The sequence below is a fragment of the Salvelinus sp. IW2-2015 genome, linkage group LG10 (assembly GCF_002910315.2).
Source record: "Salvelinus sp. IW2-2015 linkage group LG10, ASM291031v2, whole genome shotgun sequence".
Lineage (NCBI taxonomy): Eukaryota > Metazoa > Chordata > Actinopteri > Salmoniformes > Salmonidae > Salvelinus > Salvelinus sp. IW2-2015.
The window spans coordinates 18213641-18229191 of NC_036850.1; the positions used below are offsets into that span (position 1 = coordinate 18213641).

At 44.1% G+C, this 15551-nt stretch overlaps 1 protein-coding gene across 2 annotated transcripts; it reads left to right on the plus strand.

The window, feature by feature from the left end:
* Positions 1–406: 406 nt before the first annotated feature.
* On the plus strand, positions 407–13059 carry LOC111969447 (methenyltetrahydrofolate synthase domain-containing protein). Of its 2 annotated transcripts, none has more exons than XM_023995606.2 (8): positions 407–612; positions 766–869; positions 8760–8873; positions 9026–9139; positions 10189–10279; positions 10386–10498; positions 10631–10756; positions 11760–13059. In XM_023995606.2, exons 1-8 carry the CDS (start codon positions 585–587, stop codon positions 12672–12674), a joined length of 1605 nt encoding a protein of 534 aa, XP_023851374.1. In that variant the 5' UTR covers positions 407–584; the 3' UTR covers positions 12675–13059. The 2 variants fall into 2 exon arrangements, with proteins under 2 accessions (XP_023851374.1, XP_023851375.1); XM_023995607.2 differs by lacking the exon at positions 8760–8873 and adding an exon at positions 8590–8703 and having other exon boundaries at positions 443–612.
* The last annotated feature ends 2492 nt before the right edge of the window (positions 13060–15551 follow it).

The following is a 15551-nucleotide window of genomic DNA, read 5'->3' on the forward strand; positions in this document are numbered from 1 at the left end:
TTTAATATTCTAGATTTTCTGTAATGGTTTGCTCTTCTATTTTTATTTTATATATTAAATGTTTTTTGATATTATGTAGCCTATTTTTATCTTGCTGTGTTCATATGTCCATTAAAGCCATACAATCATCAAGTGTGACTGATTTGATGATTGTCCTTCTGCTTAGTAATAAAACATTTAGACACTTATCTGATATGCTAAATAAATGTCTCGAGCACTGTGTGCTGTGTGCGATTTGTCAATTGAGAGTCGACGTGTAATCATTAGTCCAAACAGTTGCAAAACGTTCTAAAACGAGTTTCTATTGGACAAATTTAGGAATGCCCTTCCCCGTTAGTTACGGTTGCTTGCGTTAAACGTTTTGTAACAATCGGCTTAATGAATGCATCCCATGTTTGCTTTTGACCGTGTAAGGTTTGGCCTTTCCGAGCTACCATACAGAAAAAAAACAACCCTGACAAGCAGCTGTTGCTACAATGTTAAAGAACTCCCACGTGCGCAAATCAATCTGTGGTCCCTTTGTGATAGTTTGACTAATCGTCAGTGAAATTGTGAGAATTTTCTGCATCTTCGACTAGAGGACAATGGAGGCCGTTATTACGATTAATCCCGGTAAATGATTGCTGCGTGTTTAGTGTAAATTCACTAATGCTAACGCATGCCAATGGATGGTAGCCTAGCAGTTGCCGTTATGAAGTTGCGATTTACATGACCCTTTCTTCAAAACTGTCATTTCATCAAGCATGTGAATTGTTTTTTGTTTAGGGGCCACGAAATGGGACATCCGAGAGAAAGTTTGGGATTACATTGAAGCTAAGAATCTTGCAAACTTTCCAAGGCCTGTGCACAACAGAATCCCCAATTTCAAGGTAGGGCATTTCTGGAGGTTCAGTGTATTGCAATTTGATTAAACTATTCCTAAACCTAACCCTATTAGTATTTGTCAAAATATGTTTGAACCCCCTTGTCAGTAGTTTCAATTTGTATTTTGCATGTGCTGCTGGTAAAGGTCCCAAATAGCCATTTTGAAAAGTATTGTCAAATGTTCATTGTGCGCTCTGCACAGCCATTGGTCTGCACTAATACATTTAGCTAGCTAGCCTTACCTAAACATCAGACTGCTACCATGGTTACTCCATGACACCAGTCTGAAAGAAGTAGCTGTAAAAAAGACTCAGTCTCTACAAGACAGAATGTTGAAGAAAATAATATTTACACTCTACAGGTTGTACATGCTGTTTATCCTTTTGGCTGTAGGATGTTGAGAAGGTATCAACAGGAAAAGTGTTTACCCGACTTTTTGCACAATATGTTAACAATAGCCGAATGTAACCATTTGTATTTATTAGGGATCCCCATTCGCTTCTGCCAAGGCAACAGTTACTCTTCCTGGGGTCCAAGCACATTAAGGCACTTACATCTCACACAAAACAAAAGATAAAACAGTACATTATTTTAAAACTTTTTTTAAACTAGGCAAGTCAGTTAAGAACAAGTTCTTATTTACAATGACGGCCTACCAAAAGACAAAAGGCCTCCTGCGGGGACGGCGGCTGGGATTAAAAATATAGGACCAAACACACATCAAGACAAGAGAGAACACAACACTACATAAAGAGAGACCTAAGCCGACAACATAGCATGGCAGTAACACATGACAACACAACATGGTAGCAGTTCAAAAAAGGGTACAAACATTATTGGGCACAGACAACAGCACAAAGGGCAAGAAGGTAGAGTCAACAATACATCACGCAAAGCAGCCACAACTGCCAGTAAGAGTGTCCGTGATTGAGTCTTTGAATGAAGAGATTGAGATAAAACGGTCCAGTTTGAGTGTTTGTTGCAGCTCGTTCCAGTCGCTAGCTGCAGCGAACTGAAAAGAGGAGCGACCCAGGGATGTGTGTGTTTTGGGGACATTTAACAGAATGTGACTGGCAGAACAGGTGTTGGATGAGGGCTGCAGTAGATATCTCAGATGGGAGGGGGGGGTGAGGCCTAAGAGGGTTTTATATAACATTATTACACCACTACATATCTACAATACAACATTTATAATACCACCATATTACAATGTGTGTGTAGAGTGCGTGTGCTAGCATTTGTGTGTGTATGCATGTCTGTACCTGTGAGTCTCTTCACAGTACCCGCTGTTTCATAAGGGGTATTTTTATGTTTTTTTAAATCCGATTCTGCTGCTTGCATGTAGTCATGGCTCTATGTAGTACTGTGTGCCTCCCATTAGTCTGTTCTGGACTTGGGGATTGTGAAGAGTCTTCTGGTGGCATGTCTTGTGGGGTATGCATTGGTGTCCGAGCTGTGTGCTAGTAGTTTAAACAGACAGCTCGGTGCATTCAGCTTGTCAATGCTTATAAAAACAAGTAGTGATGAAGCCAATCTCTCCTCCACTTTGAGCCAGGAGAGATTGACATTAGAGGTCGACCGATTAATCGGAATGGCCGATTTTAATTTGGGCCGATTTCAAGTTTCAGAACAATTGGAAATCGGTATTTTTGGACACCGATTTGGGCTATTTTTCTTATTTATTTATTTTAAATATATATATTTGACTAGGCAAGTCAGTTAAGAACACATTCTTATTTTCAATGACGGTGGGTTAACTGCCTTGTTCAGGGGCAGAATGACAGATTTTTACCTTATCAGCTCGGGGATTCAATCTTGCAACCTTACAGTTAACTAGTCCAACGCTCTAACCACCTGCCTTACATTGCACTCCACGAGGAGCCTGACTGTTACGCGAATGCAGTAAGAAGCCAAGGTAAGTTGCTAGCTAGCATTTAAACTTAACTTATGAAAAACAATCAATCAATCATAATCACTTGTTAACTACACATGGTTGATGATATTACTAATTTATCTAGCGTGTCCTGCGTTGCATATAATCGATGCGGTGCGCATTCGCGAAAAAGGACTGTTGTTGCTCCAATGTGTACCAAACCATAAACATCCATGCCTTTCTTAAAATCAAAACACAAGTATATATTTTTAAACCTGCATATTTAGTTAATATTGCCTGCTAACATTAATTTCTTTTAACTAGGGAAATGGTGTCACTTCTCTTGCAACAGTGTCAGGGTATATGCAGCAGTTTGGGCCGCCTGGCTCGTTGCGAACTGTGTGAAGACTATTTCTTCTTAACAAAGACAGCCAACTTCGCCAAACGGGGGATGATTTAACAAAAGTGCATTTGTGAAAAAAAGCACAATCGTTGCACGACTGTACCTAACCATAAACATCAATGCCTTTCTTAAAATCAATACACAGAAGTATATATTTTTAAACCTGCATATTTAGCTAAAAGAAATCCAGGTTAGCAGGCAATATTAACCAGGTGAAATTGTGTTACTTCTCTTGCGTTCATTGCACGCAGAGTCAGGGTATATGCAACAGTTTGGGCCGCCTGGCTCGTTGCGAACTATTTCGCCAGAATTTTACGTAATTATGACATAACATTGAAGGTTGTGCAATGTAACAGGAATATTTAGACTTATGGATGCCACCCATTAAATAAAATACGGAACGGTTCCGTATTTCACTGAAAGAATAAACGTTTTGTTTTCGAGATGATAGTTTACGGATTCGACCATATTAATGACCTAAAGGCTATTTCTGTGTGTTATTATGTTATAATTAAGTCTATGATTTGATAGAGCAGTCTGACTGAGCGATGGTAGGCACCAGCATGCTCGTAAGCATTCATTCAAACAGCACTTTTGTGCTTGAAGCATTGCGCTGTTTATGACTTCAAGCCTATCAACTCCCGAGATTAGGCTTGTGTAACTGATGTGAAATGGCTAGCTAGTTAGCGGGGTGCACGCTAATAGCGCTTCAAACGTCACTCGCTCTGAGACTTGGAGTAGTAGTTCCCCTTGCTCTGCATGGGTAACGCTGCTTCGAGGGTGGCTGTTGTCGATGTGTTCCTGGTTCGAGCCCAGGTAGCGGCGAGGAGAGGGATGGAAGCTATACTGTTACACTGGCAATACTAAAGTGCCTATAAGAACATCCAATAGTCAAAGGTATATGAAATACAAATCGTTTAGAGAGAAATAGTCCTATAATAACTACAACCTAAAACTTCTTGCCTGGAAATATTGAAGACTCATCTTAAAAGGAACCACCAGCTTTCATATGTTCTCATGTTCTGAGCAAGGAACTTAAAAATTAGCTTTCTTACATGGCACATATTGCACTTTTACTTTCTTCTCCACACTTTGTTTTTGCATTATTTAAACCAAATTAAATATGTTTCATTATTTATTTGAGGCTAAATTGATTTTATTGATGTACTATATTAAGTTAAAATAAGTGTTCATTCAGTATTGTTGTAATTGTCATTATTACAAATACATTTTTTAAAATGTATTATTAATTAATTTTTAAATCGGCCGATTAATCGGTATCAGCTTTTTTTGGTCCTCCAATAATCGGTATCGGCGTTGAAAAATCATAATCGGTCGACCTCTACTACAGAGGGTAGTGCATACGGCCCAGTACATCACTGGGACTAAGCTGCCTGGCATCCAGGACCTCTACACCAGGCGGTGTCAGAGGAAGGCCATAAAAATTGTTAAAGACCCCAGCCACCCCAGTCATAGAATGTTCTCTCTACTACCGCATTGCAAAAGTGGTACCGGAGTGCCAAGTCTAGGACAAAAAGGCTTCTCAACAGTTTTTACCCCCAAGCCATAAGACTCCTGAACAGGTAATCAAATGGCTACCCGGACTATTTGCATTGTGTGTCCCCCCCCCCCAACGCCTCTTTTTACGCTGCTGCTACTCTGTTTATCATATATGCATATTCACTTTAACTATACATTCATGTACATACTACCTAAATTGGGCCGACCAATCAATGCTCCCGCACATTAGCTAACCGGGCTATCTGCACTGTGTCCCACCCACCACCCGCCAACCCCTCTTTTACGCTACTGCTACTCTCTGTTCATCATATATGCATAGTCACTTTAACCATATCTACATGTACATAGTACCTCAATCAGCCTGACTAACCAGTGTCTGTAAGTAGCCGCGCTACTTTTATAGCCTCGCTACTGTATATAACCTGTCTTTTTACTGTTGTTTTATTTCTTTACCTACCTATTGTTCACCTAATACCTTTTTTGCACTATTGGTTAGAGCCTGTAAGTAAGCATTTCACTGTAAGGTTGTACACACCTGTTGTATTCAGCGCACGTGACAAATACACTTTGATTTGTAATTTTCAATTCTGTAAAGTGAGTGTGGAAGAGGTGAAAAACATATTGTTGTCTATCAACAATGACAAGCCACCGGGGTCTGACAACTTGGATGGAAAATGACTGAGGATAATAGCGGACACTATTGCCACTCCTCCTGAACAGAAGCAAAACTAATTCAGCTACCCAAGAATAGTAAAGCCCCTTTACTGGCTCAAATAGCCAACCAATCAGCCTGTTACCAACCCTTAGTAAACTTTGGGGGGGAAAATGGTGTTTGGATCGTTCTAGTTTGTTGTTGATGTGGACACCAAGGAACTTGAAGCTCTCAACCTGCTCCACTACAGCCTCGTTGATGAGAATGGGGGAGTGCTCGGGCCTCCTTTTCCTGTAGTCAACAATAATCTCTTTAGTCTTGGTTACGTTGAGGGATAAGTTGTTATTCTGGCACCACCCGGCCAGGTCACTGACTTCCTCCCTATAGGCTTTCTCGTCGTTGTCGGTGATCAGGCCTACCATTGTTGTGTCATCTGCAAACTTAATGATGATGTTGGAATCGTCCCTGGCCATGCAGTCGTGGGTGAACAGGGAGTACAGGAGGGGACTGAGCACGCACCCCTGGGGAGCGCCAGTGTTGAGGATCAGCGTGGCAGATGTTGCTACCTACCCTCACCACCTGGGGGCGGCCCGTCAGGAAGTCCAGGATCCAGTTGCAGAGGGAGGTGTTTAGTCCCAGGATCCTTAGCTTAGTGATGAGTTTTGAGGGTACTATGGTGTTGAACGCTGAGCTGTAGTCAATGAATAGCATTCTCACTTAAGTGTTCCTTTAGTCAAGGTGGGAAAGGGAAGTGTGGAGTGCAATAGAGATTGCATCATCTGTGGATCTGTTTGGGCTGTATGCGAATTGGAGTGGGTCTAGGGTTTCTGGGATAATGGTGTTGATGTGAGCCATTACCAACCTTTCAAAGCACTTCATGGCTACAGACGTGAGTGCTACGGGTCTGTAGTCATTTAGGCAGGTTGCCTTTGTGCTCTTGGGCACAGGGACTATGGTGGTCTGCTTGAAACATGTTGGTATTACAGACTTAATCAGGGACATGTTGAAAATGTCAGTGAAGACACCTGCCAGTTGGTCAGCACATGCCTGGAGCACACGTCCTGGTAGCCCTGCAGCCTTGTGAATGTTGACCTGTTTAAAGGTCGTACTCACGTCGGCTACGGAGAGCGTGATCACACAGTCGCCTGGAACAGCTGATGCTCTCATGCATGCCTCAGTGTTGCTTGCCTCGAAGCGAGCATAGAAGTGATTTAGCTCGTCTGGTAGGCTCGTGTCACTGGGCAGCTCGCGGCTGTGCATCCCTTTTGTAGTCTGTAATAGTTTGCAAGCCCTGCCACATAAGACGAGTGTCGGAGCCGGTGTAGTATGATTCAATCTTAGCCCTGTATTGACACTTTGCCTGTTTGTTGGTTTGTCGCAGGGCATAGCAGGATTTCTTGTAAGCTTCCGGGTTAGAGTCCCGCACCTTGAAAGCGGCAGCTCTACTCTTTAGCTCAGTGCGAATGTTGCCTGTAATCCATGGCTTCTGGTTGGGGTATGTACGTACAGTCACTGTGGGGACGACGTGCTCTATGCACTTATTGATAAAGCCAGTGACTGATGTGGTGTACTCCTCAATGCCATCGGAAGAATCTCGGAACATGTTCCAGTCTGTGATAGCAAAACAGTCCTGTAGTTTAGCATCTGCTTCATCTGACCACTTTTTTATAGACCGAGTCACTGGTGCTTCCTGCTTTTAATTTTTGCTTGTAAGCAGGAATCAGGAGGATAGAGTTGTGGTCGGATTTACCGAATGGAGGGAGAGCTTTGTACGCATCTCTGTGTGTGGAGTACAGGTGATGTAGAATTTGTTTTTCCCTCTGGTTGCACATTTAACATGTTGATGGAAATGAGGTAGAACTGATTTAAATTTCCCTGCGTTAAAGTCTCCGGCCACTAGGAGCGCCGCCTCTGGGTGAGTGGTTTCCTGTTTGCTTATTTCCTTATACAGCTGACTGAATGCAGTCTTAGTGCCAGCATCTGTCTGTGGTGGTAATTAAACAGCCACGAAAAGTATAGCTGAAAACTAGTAGTGTGGCCTGCAATTTATCACAATATACTCTACTTCAGGCGAGCAAAATCTAGAGACTTCCTTAGATTTTGTGCACCAGCTATTGTTTACAAATATACACAGACCCCCTCGTCTTACCGGAGTGTGCTGTTCTATCTTGCCGGTGCAGCGTGTATCCCGCTAGCTGAATATCCATGTCGTCATTCTGCCACGATTCTGTGAAACATAGGATATTACAGTTTTTGATGTCCCGTTGGTAGGATATTCGTGATCGTACCTCGTCTAGTTTATTGTCCAATGATTGCACGTTGGCAAGTAGTATTGACGGTAATGGCAGCTTTCCCACTCGCCTTTTCCGGGTCCTGAACAGGCATCCGGCTCTTTGTCCTCCGGCGCCAATGCTTGTCTTTCATAATTTGGTCAGTTATACTTGGATGTGTAGCATTCGCTAATCTTGCCACTGAAAAAAAAAAGTTGTCAATATCAGTGGGTTTTGTGATGAATGAGCAATGTGATTCAATGAATGATGGAGCCGAGTGTGTCTTTCTGCCCAAATTTTCATTTAACGTGCTCCAAAGCTTTTTACTATCATTCTTTTGTTTCATAGTGTAGTTCCTCCTTTTTAGTCACATACTTTCTAAATTTTCAGTATGTTTGCTAATCGGTTGTGCTGCCAGACCTATTTGCCATACCTTCAGTCAACTCAAGCATGTTTTCTCACAATTATCTGTAAGTGTTTGTCGTTTGGTTACGCTCGGCCATATTGTACAAGTGTTTTGTCACGTGCAAATTGCATCAGTATTGGAAATACAAACGATATACAGACGACTAGCACACGGAAGGTCAGGTTGATAACGCTACTCTGTAGATGTTTTATCTCACATTCCTACCTGAAAAGGACCAACCAGACAGACAACCGGTATGTAGAGTTGGAGAGGAAGCTTTCCTGATCCAAATGCTAATTTCTGCCAAAGTAGAATTCTATGCAATTTAACTTGGGTTCTTCAGGCTATAGCTAGCCTAACTACCTTAGATATGTCATATTGTATGCTAGTAGCTATCATAGTTCCTTTGTCTTTGACCTGTGGTAAAATCTCTATTTTAGTCAAGTCTACTGGACAAAATAGGTTAACAGTGGCACACACATGCTTTTGAACCCCTTGTCCTTTGTGTGTGTGTGTGTGTGTGTGTGTGTGTGTGTGTGTGTGTGTGTGTGTGTGTGGGTGCGTGCTTGTCTTGCTGTATGTGGTTGTCTATGCGGTCAGGGTGCGGTCCCGGCCTGTGACCGTCTCTCAGCCCTGCAGGAGTTCAAGTCCAGCCAGACGGTCAAAGTGAACCCGGACCGACCCCAGCAGCAGGCCCGCTACATCACCCTGGATGTAAGTGTGCACTCACATCCTCTCTCCTTACCCCCTCTCCCCSTCTCTGCCKCCAGGGTGCCCACACTGCCTGCGCCAAGGTGTCGGAGCTGCAGGTATTCAGTGAGACTGACGAGGTGAAGGTGGACCCTGACAASCCGCTGGAGGSGGCGAGGCTGGCCGTGCTGCAGGTAGCCCTGGGCCACTGGTTCAGTAGTGTTGTCTCATCACCAGATCATAACCATGGAGTGCTGGATTTATGTTATTTGTATTAGATGCCCTTTACTCATCTGTCTATGGTTTTATTCTCTTAGCTTACTAAACTCTGGCCTCTTGCTTCTAGGCGAGGAAAACCCTGCTGGTGCCGACCCCTCGCCTTCGTACAGGACTCTTCAATAAGATTGTCCCGCCTGAGGGAGCAAGCAAAGAAGAACTGAGAGTGTGTTCCACCTCGCAGGTGAGTCAGTCCCTTCTCACTAGTGTTGAGCAATTAAATGAAATGTCAGTTATTTTTTCATTTTTTTAAACAACTAATTGACTTCAGTTAAATTATTTGAATTCTATTTTGTTCTTTTTTTTCTTCTTCTGTGAGCTCATTGCGCTGTAGTTTCTCTAGAGATAAATCAGATCATGCCCGAACTGTGCGATGTTGTAGTTTCCAACAGGCCAAAGTTCTACATAGTTTAGTACAGAAAACTTGATAATTAAATACAATGAACATAATCCATTGTGCGGCTACTTGTCCGGTCTGTTTCTTTTACGCCTGCTACGTAGAAGCATTCTAGAAGAATGAGCGATCAAGAGGGGATACATAGAGAGCAGTTGCTTCGTGCTTTATTTCCTTTGAAGACCTACTGAGATAGTGATTTTGTCAGACAGCATAGCCAACAGCTCTATAGAGATGAGAGGATGACTTGGAATTAAATAATAAAGTCATCAAATAAAACAAATGTAATATACACAACTGAAATATTTTTAGTAAAGTCATGTGAACTGCTGGTTAATAAGTGATAAGCAGTCACTACCATCATGGGACTTTTATTAGTTGTGTTCTGTTACAGCATTCACCGCACATAATGCATAGTGCATTTCATGTTTTGTTTTTTAAATGATCAAAACCTAAATCCAAAATTGTGGTAATTTTGTAGTAATAAACTGAACCAACCCCAAGAAGCACTAATCGCTCAACACTACTTCTCCCCCAACACCCACCCCGACGCCGCATTACCTATCCCTCTCCATCCAGCCCCAGTGCACATGGATTCAACATCACACTTTACCTCCTTCATTCACCACTTCCCATCCATTATCCCCATAAACATGCTGTCACTCTGTACAACTTGGTGAATCCACCATAGAAGACCAAATGCTTTGTTCCCAGACTAGTTGGGGTGTCGGGTTTCAAATGTAAAATGTTTGAATCCAATGTTTCTTGTGATCTGGTGCACCTGTTCTCACCTTTTTCTTTCTTACTTTCTTTCTTTCTTTTCTTTGTTTCTTCACCAGGGAGTGAAGGAGTTCAGTGTCCCTGTGGGTCTGGATTCCAAGGTTCAGGTGGATCTTCTGGTGGTTGGCTCTGTGGCCGTTTCTGAGAAAGGTGAGAGCTCTGTGGGCAGTGGACACCTACCCTGGTCCAGGAAAGTTCTGGCTCAGCACCAACACCCATACTGTTAGGATTAATCTCATCTCTCCTTTCTCCTCAGGTTACCGGATAGGTAAAGGAGAGGGCTTTGCTGACATGGAGTATGCCATGATGCTCTGCATGGGGGCTGTGACGGAATCCACTGTGGTGGTTACRATCGTCCATGACTGCCAGGTTAGCCTGTTATCCCACAACATGAAGTCACACACTGTGTTTGGTCTTAACCTGGATAAGTGTTGCTTCATGCTCCAGATTCCTATTATTTTGCAATGTGTGTTTGTGCTTGATGTCTCTGTATTTCTGCAGGTTGTTGACATCCCAGAGGATCTGATTGAGAGCCATGACATCACTGTGGACTACATCCTCACCCCGACCAGAGTCATCAAGACAGACTGCCAACGCCCCAAGCCCCAGGGCGTCATCTGGACTAAGGTACAGCACTAAATCTCACCCAGMTTAKTGTCGRTCAATATGATTCATTCCATTGCTTATGCAGTTGTTCTAACTACTGTTGCTGCTGCTAGCTACAGCTGCTGGTTTTACWKYTACGACTGCTKTTAGTTGCTGTATGTTGCTGAGTGGCTGAAACCTCAATGATTTGAGCTAGAAAACAGCTTTSAAAATGAGGCRAAAYTTGCACCCYTCTTCTGTAGTTTTCCAGTGACTTTTGGCTGCACCTCAAACCGTGTTGCTTGAGCTTTGTTTGCTCACCTTCCCGTAGAAGTATACCCATTACACACACACACGCTACCTCTGGGGTCCCTTAAGACCACCATGCCCGTCCTGAGGACCCATGCTGACCTCGTAGACAGGAAGGCCATGTCTGATCATCAAAGGCCTCTCCACCGGGCCAGCCTGGCTGTGCAGGGCCCAGTTAAAGAGAGGGCACCGGGGCCAAGGTAAAAACAATAGCCCATTATATCCTGTACAGGAGCAGCCGCCATCACAGCCTTAGCAGACCCACTCTGCCCTGGGAAATCAGAGAGCGGTCTTTATATAGCTTACCAGGGAAGTGGAATATCCCCCCAGAATAAAGATGATACGGTCAGAGGTTATCAGCGCTCCTGAAGACTCTGTCAGTCTGTTTCCTCTGCGTTCATGTACTGTAAGCATGGATGTGTTATGGAGTACTGTTGTGTTGGTTGTTGTGCCCTTTGAGGTTTGTCGAGTAGTCTAGTCATGCATGGGTTTTGGTGTAGTTCATAAGCAATCTAGCATGCACTGAACATTTGCATGGTCACCTAGAACGGCATGAGCAGGCACCAAACATCAGCTTTCTTGATTGTGTTTATACCCCATCACTTTACTAAACCCCATTCTTCTTGGCATGACCCAGAGCTGGGCTGCCCTTAACCCAGTGCCTTTGCTGACCTTGAGCAGCCCTGCTGTGAAATGACCTTAGTGGTCCTGAGCCTGTCCTGTTGTATACCTGCAGCTGAACGCTGAGATGCTGGAGAAGATCCCTGTGCTGAAGAAGCTCCGGGCCTTGGAGGAGGAGCAAGGGAAGGACGTGACCCTGGGGACCCACCCTCCCCAGCAGCCCAGGGAAAGGGCCAGGAGGGAGCCCCGGAGGGACAGAGAGCCCAGGTCAGAGGGTGATAGACCCCGGCGTGAGCCCAGGCGCAGGCCTAGACGGAACACCCAAGAGGACTCTGAGAGGGACCCCAACGGGGAGTCCAGGGAGGAGACTGAGCAGAAACCCAGACGACGCCCACCAAGAGTGAGGAGGGAGGGGGACAGAGAGGGGGMTAGGGATGGTGACGGGGAGGGAGGCCAGGAGGGAGGCAGAGAGGGGGGTAGGAGGGTCAGGGGATTCCGCAATGGGGGCTTCCGTGAGGGGGGCAGAGATGGAAGCAGGGGGAGAGGCAGAGGAGGCCGTGAGGGGGCCAGGGGGAGGGGAAGAGAGGTGGACAGGGATGGGGTCAGGCAAGAGGGCAGGGAGGAAGGTGGTGAGCCCCGTGAGCGCAGGCCCCCCCTGACCGTGACCACAGTGTACCTGGGGGGCATCCCTGCCGGGCTGCGTGTCAGCGAGCTGAAGACTGCTCTCCGGGAGAGGGAGGCAGCCCCCATCCGTCTCACATGGCAGGGTGCTCAGCACCGGGCCTTCCTGGACTACTTAGACCCCCAGGCTGCAGACCAGGCCCTGGCCGCCCTGGAGGGGCTCTCCCTGAACGGCCACGACCTGCAGGCTGAGCTGGCCAAGAGCCAGAGGGGAGGCAGGAGGCCAGGTCCAAGCAACCGGAGGCCCAGACCAAATACAGGTCCCAAAAATACAGCTAGAGAAAGTAGAGAGAGTACGAGTGAASCAGAGGCAGATTCCCCCAAGCAGGAGCTCAACCATAYCGAGTAACTGCCTGCTTCTCTGTCCATCTCRGTAACAGAAGCCAAGCCAGCAGAAAGAAAAGGCTGTGTTTCATGAAAGGGAAGGATGCTACRTTCACTGTACCAATGTGAAGTGTGAAAATATGTTTAATGCCTTAAGCAGAGTTTGGTTTGTCGTTCTGGTTTTTAGTGTTGGTATTGATAACACGTAACCCCATTTACTTTTGAAATGTTCTTATACAGAAGTTTCATCCACACTGGCAGGCCTGTCTGTCAGTCACAAAGGAAGGAGAGGTTTTCCCTGTTAGTCTCTTTGTGCAGGGGCAATGTTTAATGTCCTACATGTAATGCCATTGGAATTCACAGGATATTTTCTGTACTAAATAAACCATACTTTGAGTTCATAGTTTTAACCATTTTTGTCTTCTTTATATCTCAAAACCCAGGACTGATCAACCTATGACTGTCAAATGATGATCTGTGTACACACCATACACCGCTGGTCTGTCAGTACTGTGTGTTGCTATTGTTGCAAGTTATCCTACTGACGAACAATCTGAGGAAAATATGAACCTAAATCTAAAACAGATGAGGGAAATAGTATAGCAAGATGGATGGTGAGCTGGTGTGTTAACCCTTCATCAAGTGTCCTATCCTCTCATGGGACCTTGTTTATGTCTTTTGGCAGTATTGGGCTGTTTTCCAGCACTCCTCTTGCTAATGGCATAACACATGGTATAGCCTATCAGAGGGCTATCAGAGGGCCTATCAGAGGGCCTGACCAATTAGTCTGAGGGTGGTATGTGGGGAGCAGGCGTTAAGAGGACTAGCTGTAGTATACTGGATGTGCTAACCTCTCTGAGCTGTCTATTGCTAAAGATACAGTACCTCTGGAAGTGATATGTTGTATAACCAGCAGGTAAACATTATGGCTGGCATGACATGTCTGATGGCTTATTTGAACCTACTTTGGCTAACGCTTGAGGTTCTATCTGTAGCTACCTGCAGTGCCCTAACCCTGTGACAACCTGTGTGTATTTGGTTGGCCTAACAGTGACTTATAGCTGCTGTGCTAATGCTCGGCTTGGCCAAAGAGGTGTCCTACAGTTCAGAGTAGTTTAGACAGGCTGAGGGACGAGCACATAGCATGTCTGCTTCTCCAGACCAGAACCTAGGCAGGCTTTTTATGGAGTTATCATCCAGCCCAGGCCGGGGAACAGCTGTGGAGCCCCAGCAGGAATCTCAGCCCTGTAGAGGTGCTGCGCCCCGGCTCACGTCATCAGCATGCTAATGTGTGGTCCCTCCGCTGCAGTGTGGAGCGACTGGGCCTGCTGCCCCTGTGTGCTCTGCTCATACAAGGGAATTTCACTGGAGTTCAGAGAGTGGTCACCTCCTCGTGAGATAACACAGCTCCATACATACATAGTCACACACAGAAACTCCAACATATACACAGCAGGGCATGGGGCCCAATGTGAGAATAAGCTATTATAACAATACTTCACTTTCAAAACACTTAAGTTTTGTTATTACTGTATTTGTCCTTGTAGGTAACGTTATAGTGCAACTAAAGTGTTTAATATAATAAAAACACTAACATCAAGTTGAAGTGACTATTGAAATGCAGAATATAATGTGTGTGATTTAATTTGTTCCTTTGCGATTTTAAGCATTTTTTCAGACACTGATATAATAGGGCTACTTCTAGAATGCATGCCCAAATATTTTTTCTTACACTAATGGTTTAAACAGTACATTTGAACAGGCAGTATTTCCGTATTAGTCAACGTTTTGATAGTGAATGCAACATTTGTTGTATTGTTTGATTCGAATATATATTTTACTTAACTAGTTCTAGTATAGTGTTGAAGTGTTCTTTATAGCTTGTGACACTTAAGGAAGTTATTTGGGAATTCAGTGCAATTGGATTTGTGCATAAATGACGTATTTAAGTCAAATTAAGCGTACAGATTTCAAGTTAGATTCGGTGCTGAAACAAGTCTGCGTTCTGTCCAATATGACATTTCCAAAGTAACAAATGTAAAGATTGCATCGACATGTTTATGTGAAAATGGCATTTCAGATTGTAAATGTCTTCTGCAGTCCAGCCTTTAGATTCATACAATGGAAATAAAACCACGGTGTCTTATACTGCACGAGAAATGCTTAGGCCTATATTATTTTAGAAGTCTTTATACTGATTTAAGCCCTGTGTGATTTGCTATGTATTTTGGGGGGGCAGATGTCATGCAATGTAGCGCTAAGTAGGAAAGCCATATAAGCATCTACAGCAACAAATAAACCAGATAATGCAACGTTTTCCATAATCTCAAGGTTGAAAAAATACATAACCCACACAAAATAATAAAAACTCCCGTTTAAATGTTATTTAGCTATGGCTATACTTGCTACAGCCTATATATTCCAGTAAAAACAACCTCACATCCAGATTGCCGTATTTGAGAAAAGGCGGTCTGTGAGCCCGTTGTGCCTTTATCAGAGTAGGATAAATGTTTCTCGGCGGTGGACACGCGTTTTCCTCCCTCTCTTTGAAACCGTYTCCGAGGCGAATTCGCCCTCTCCCCGTAACTGCTGGCTCTGATTTGTTACGGGTTAATTGCAACATACACTCCGATTACACAGTTATACATTGGACAGGAGTTTTCGACCTCCAACAGATATTTGTCTTATTTTATATCCAACCATAGGCTATTGTGTTTTTAGCTAATTTCTTTAACATGAGCGTCAATAGGCTAATGGATGTAGCKTATACTAATGKATTGTGTTCACCTATAGGCCTYTTCTTGTCTAAACCTGAATCAATTCCTAAATACGTGGCCTATTTTCACATGAAAATATTTGGTTGATTATCTGAATATTAAGGATTTATGACGAATAGTTTTGA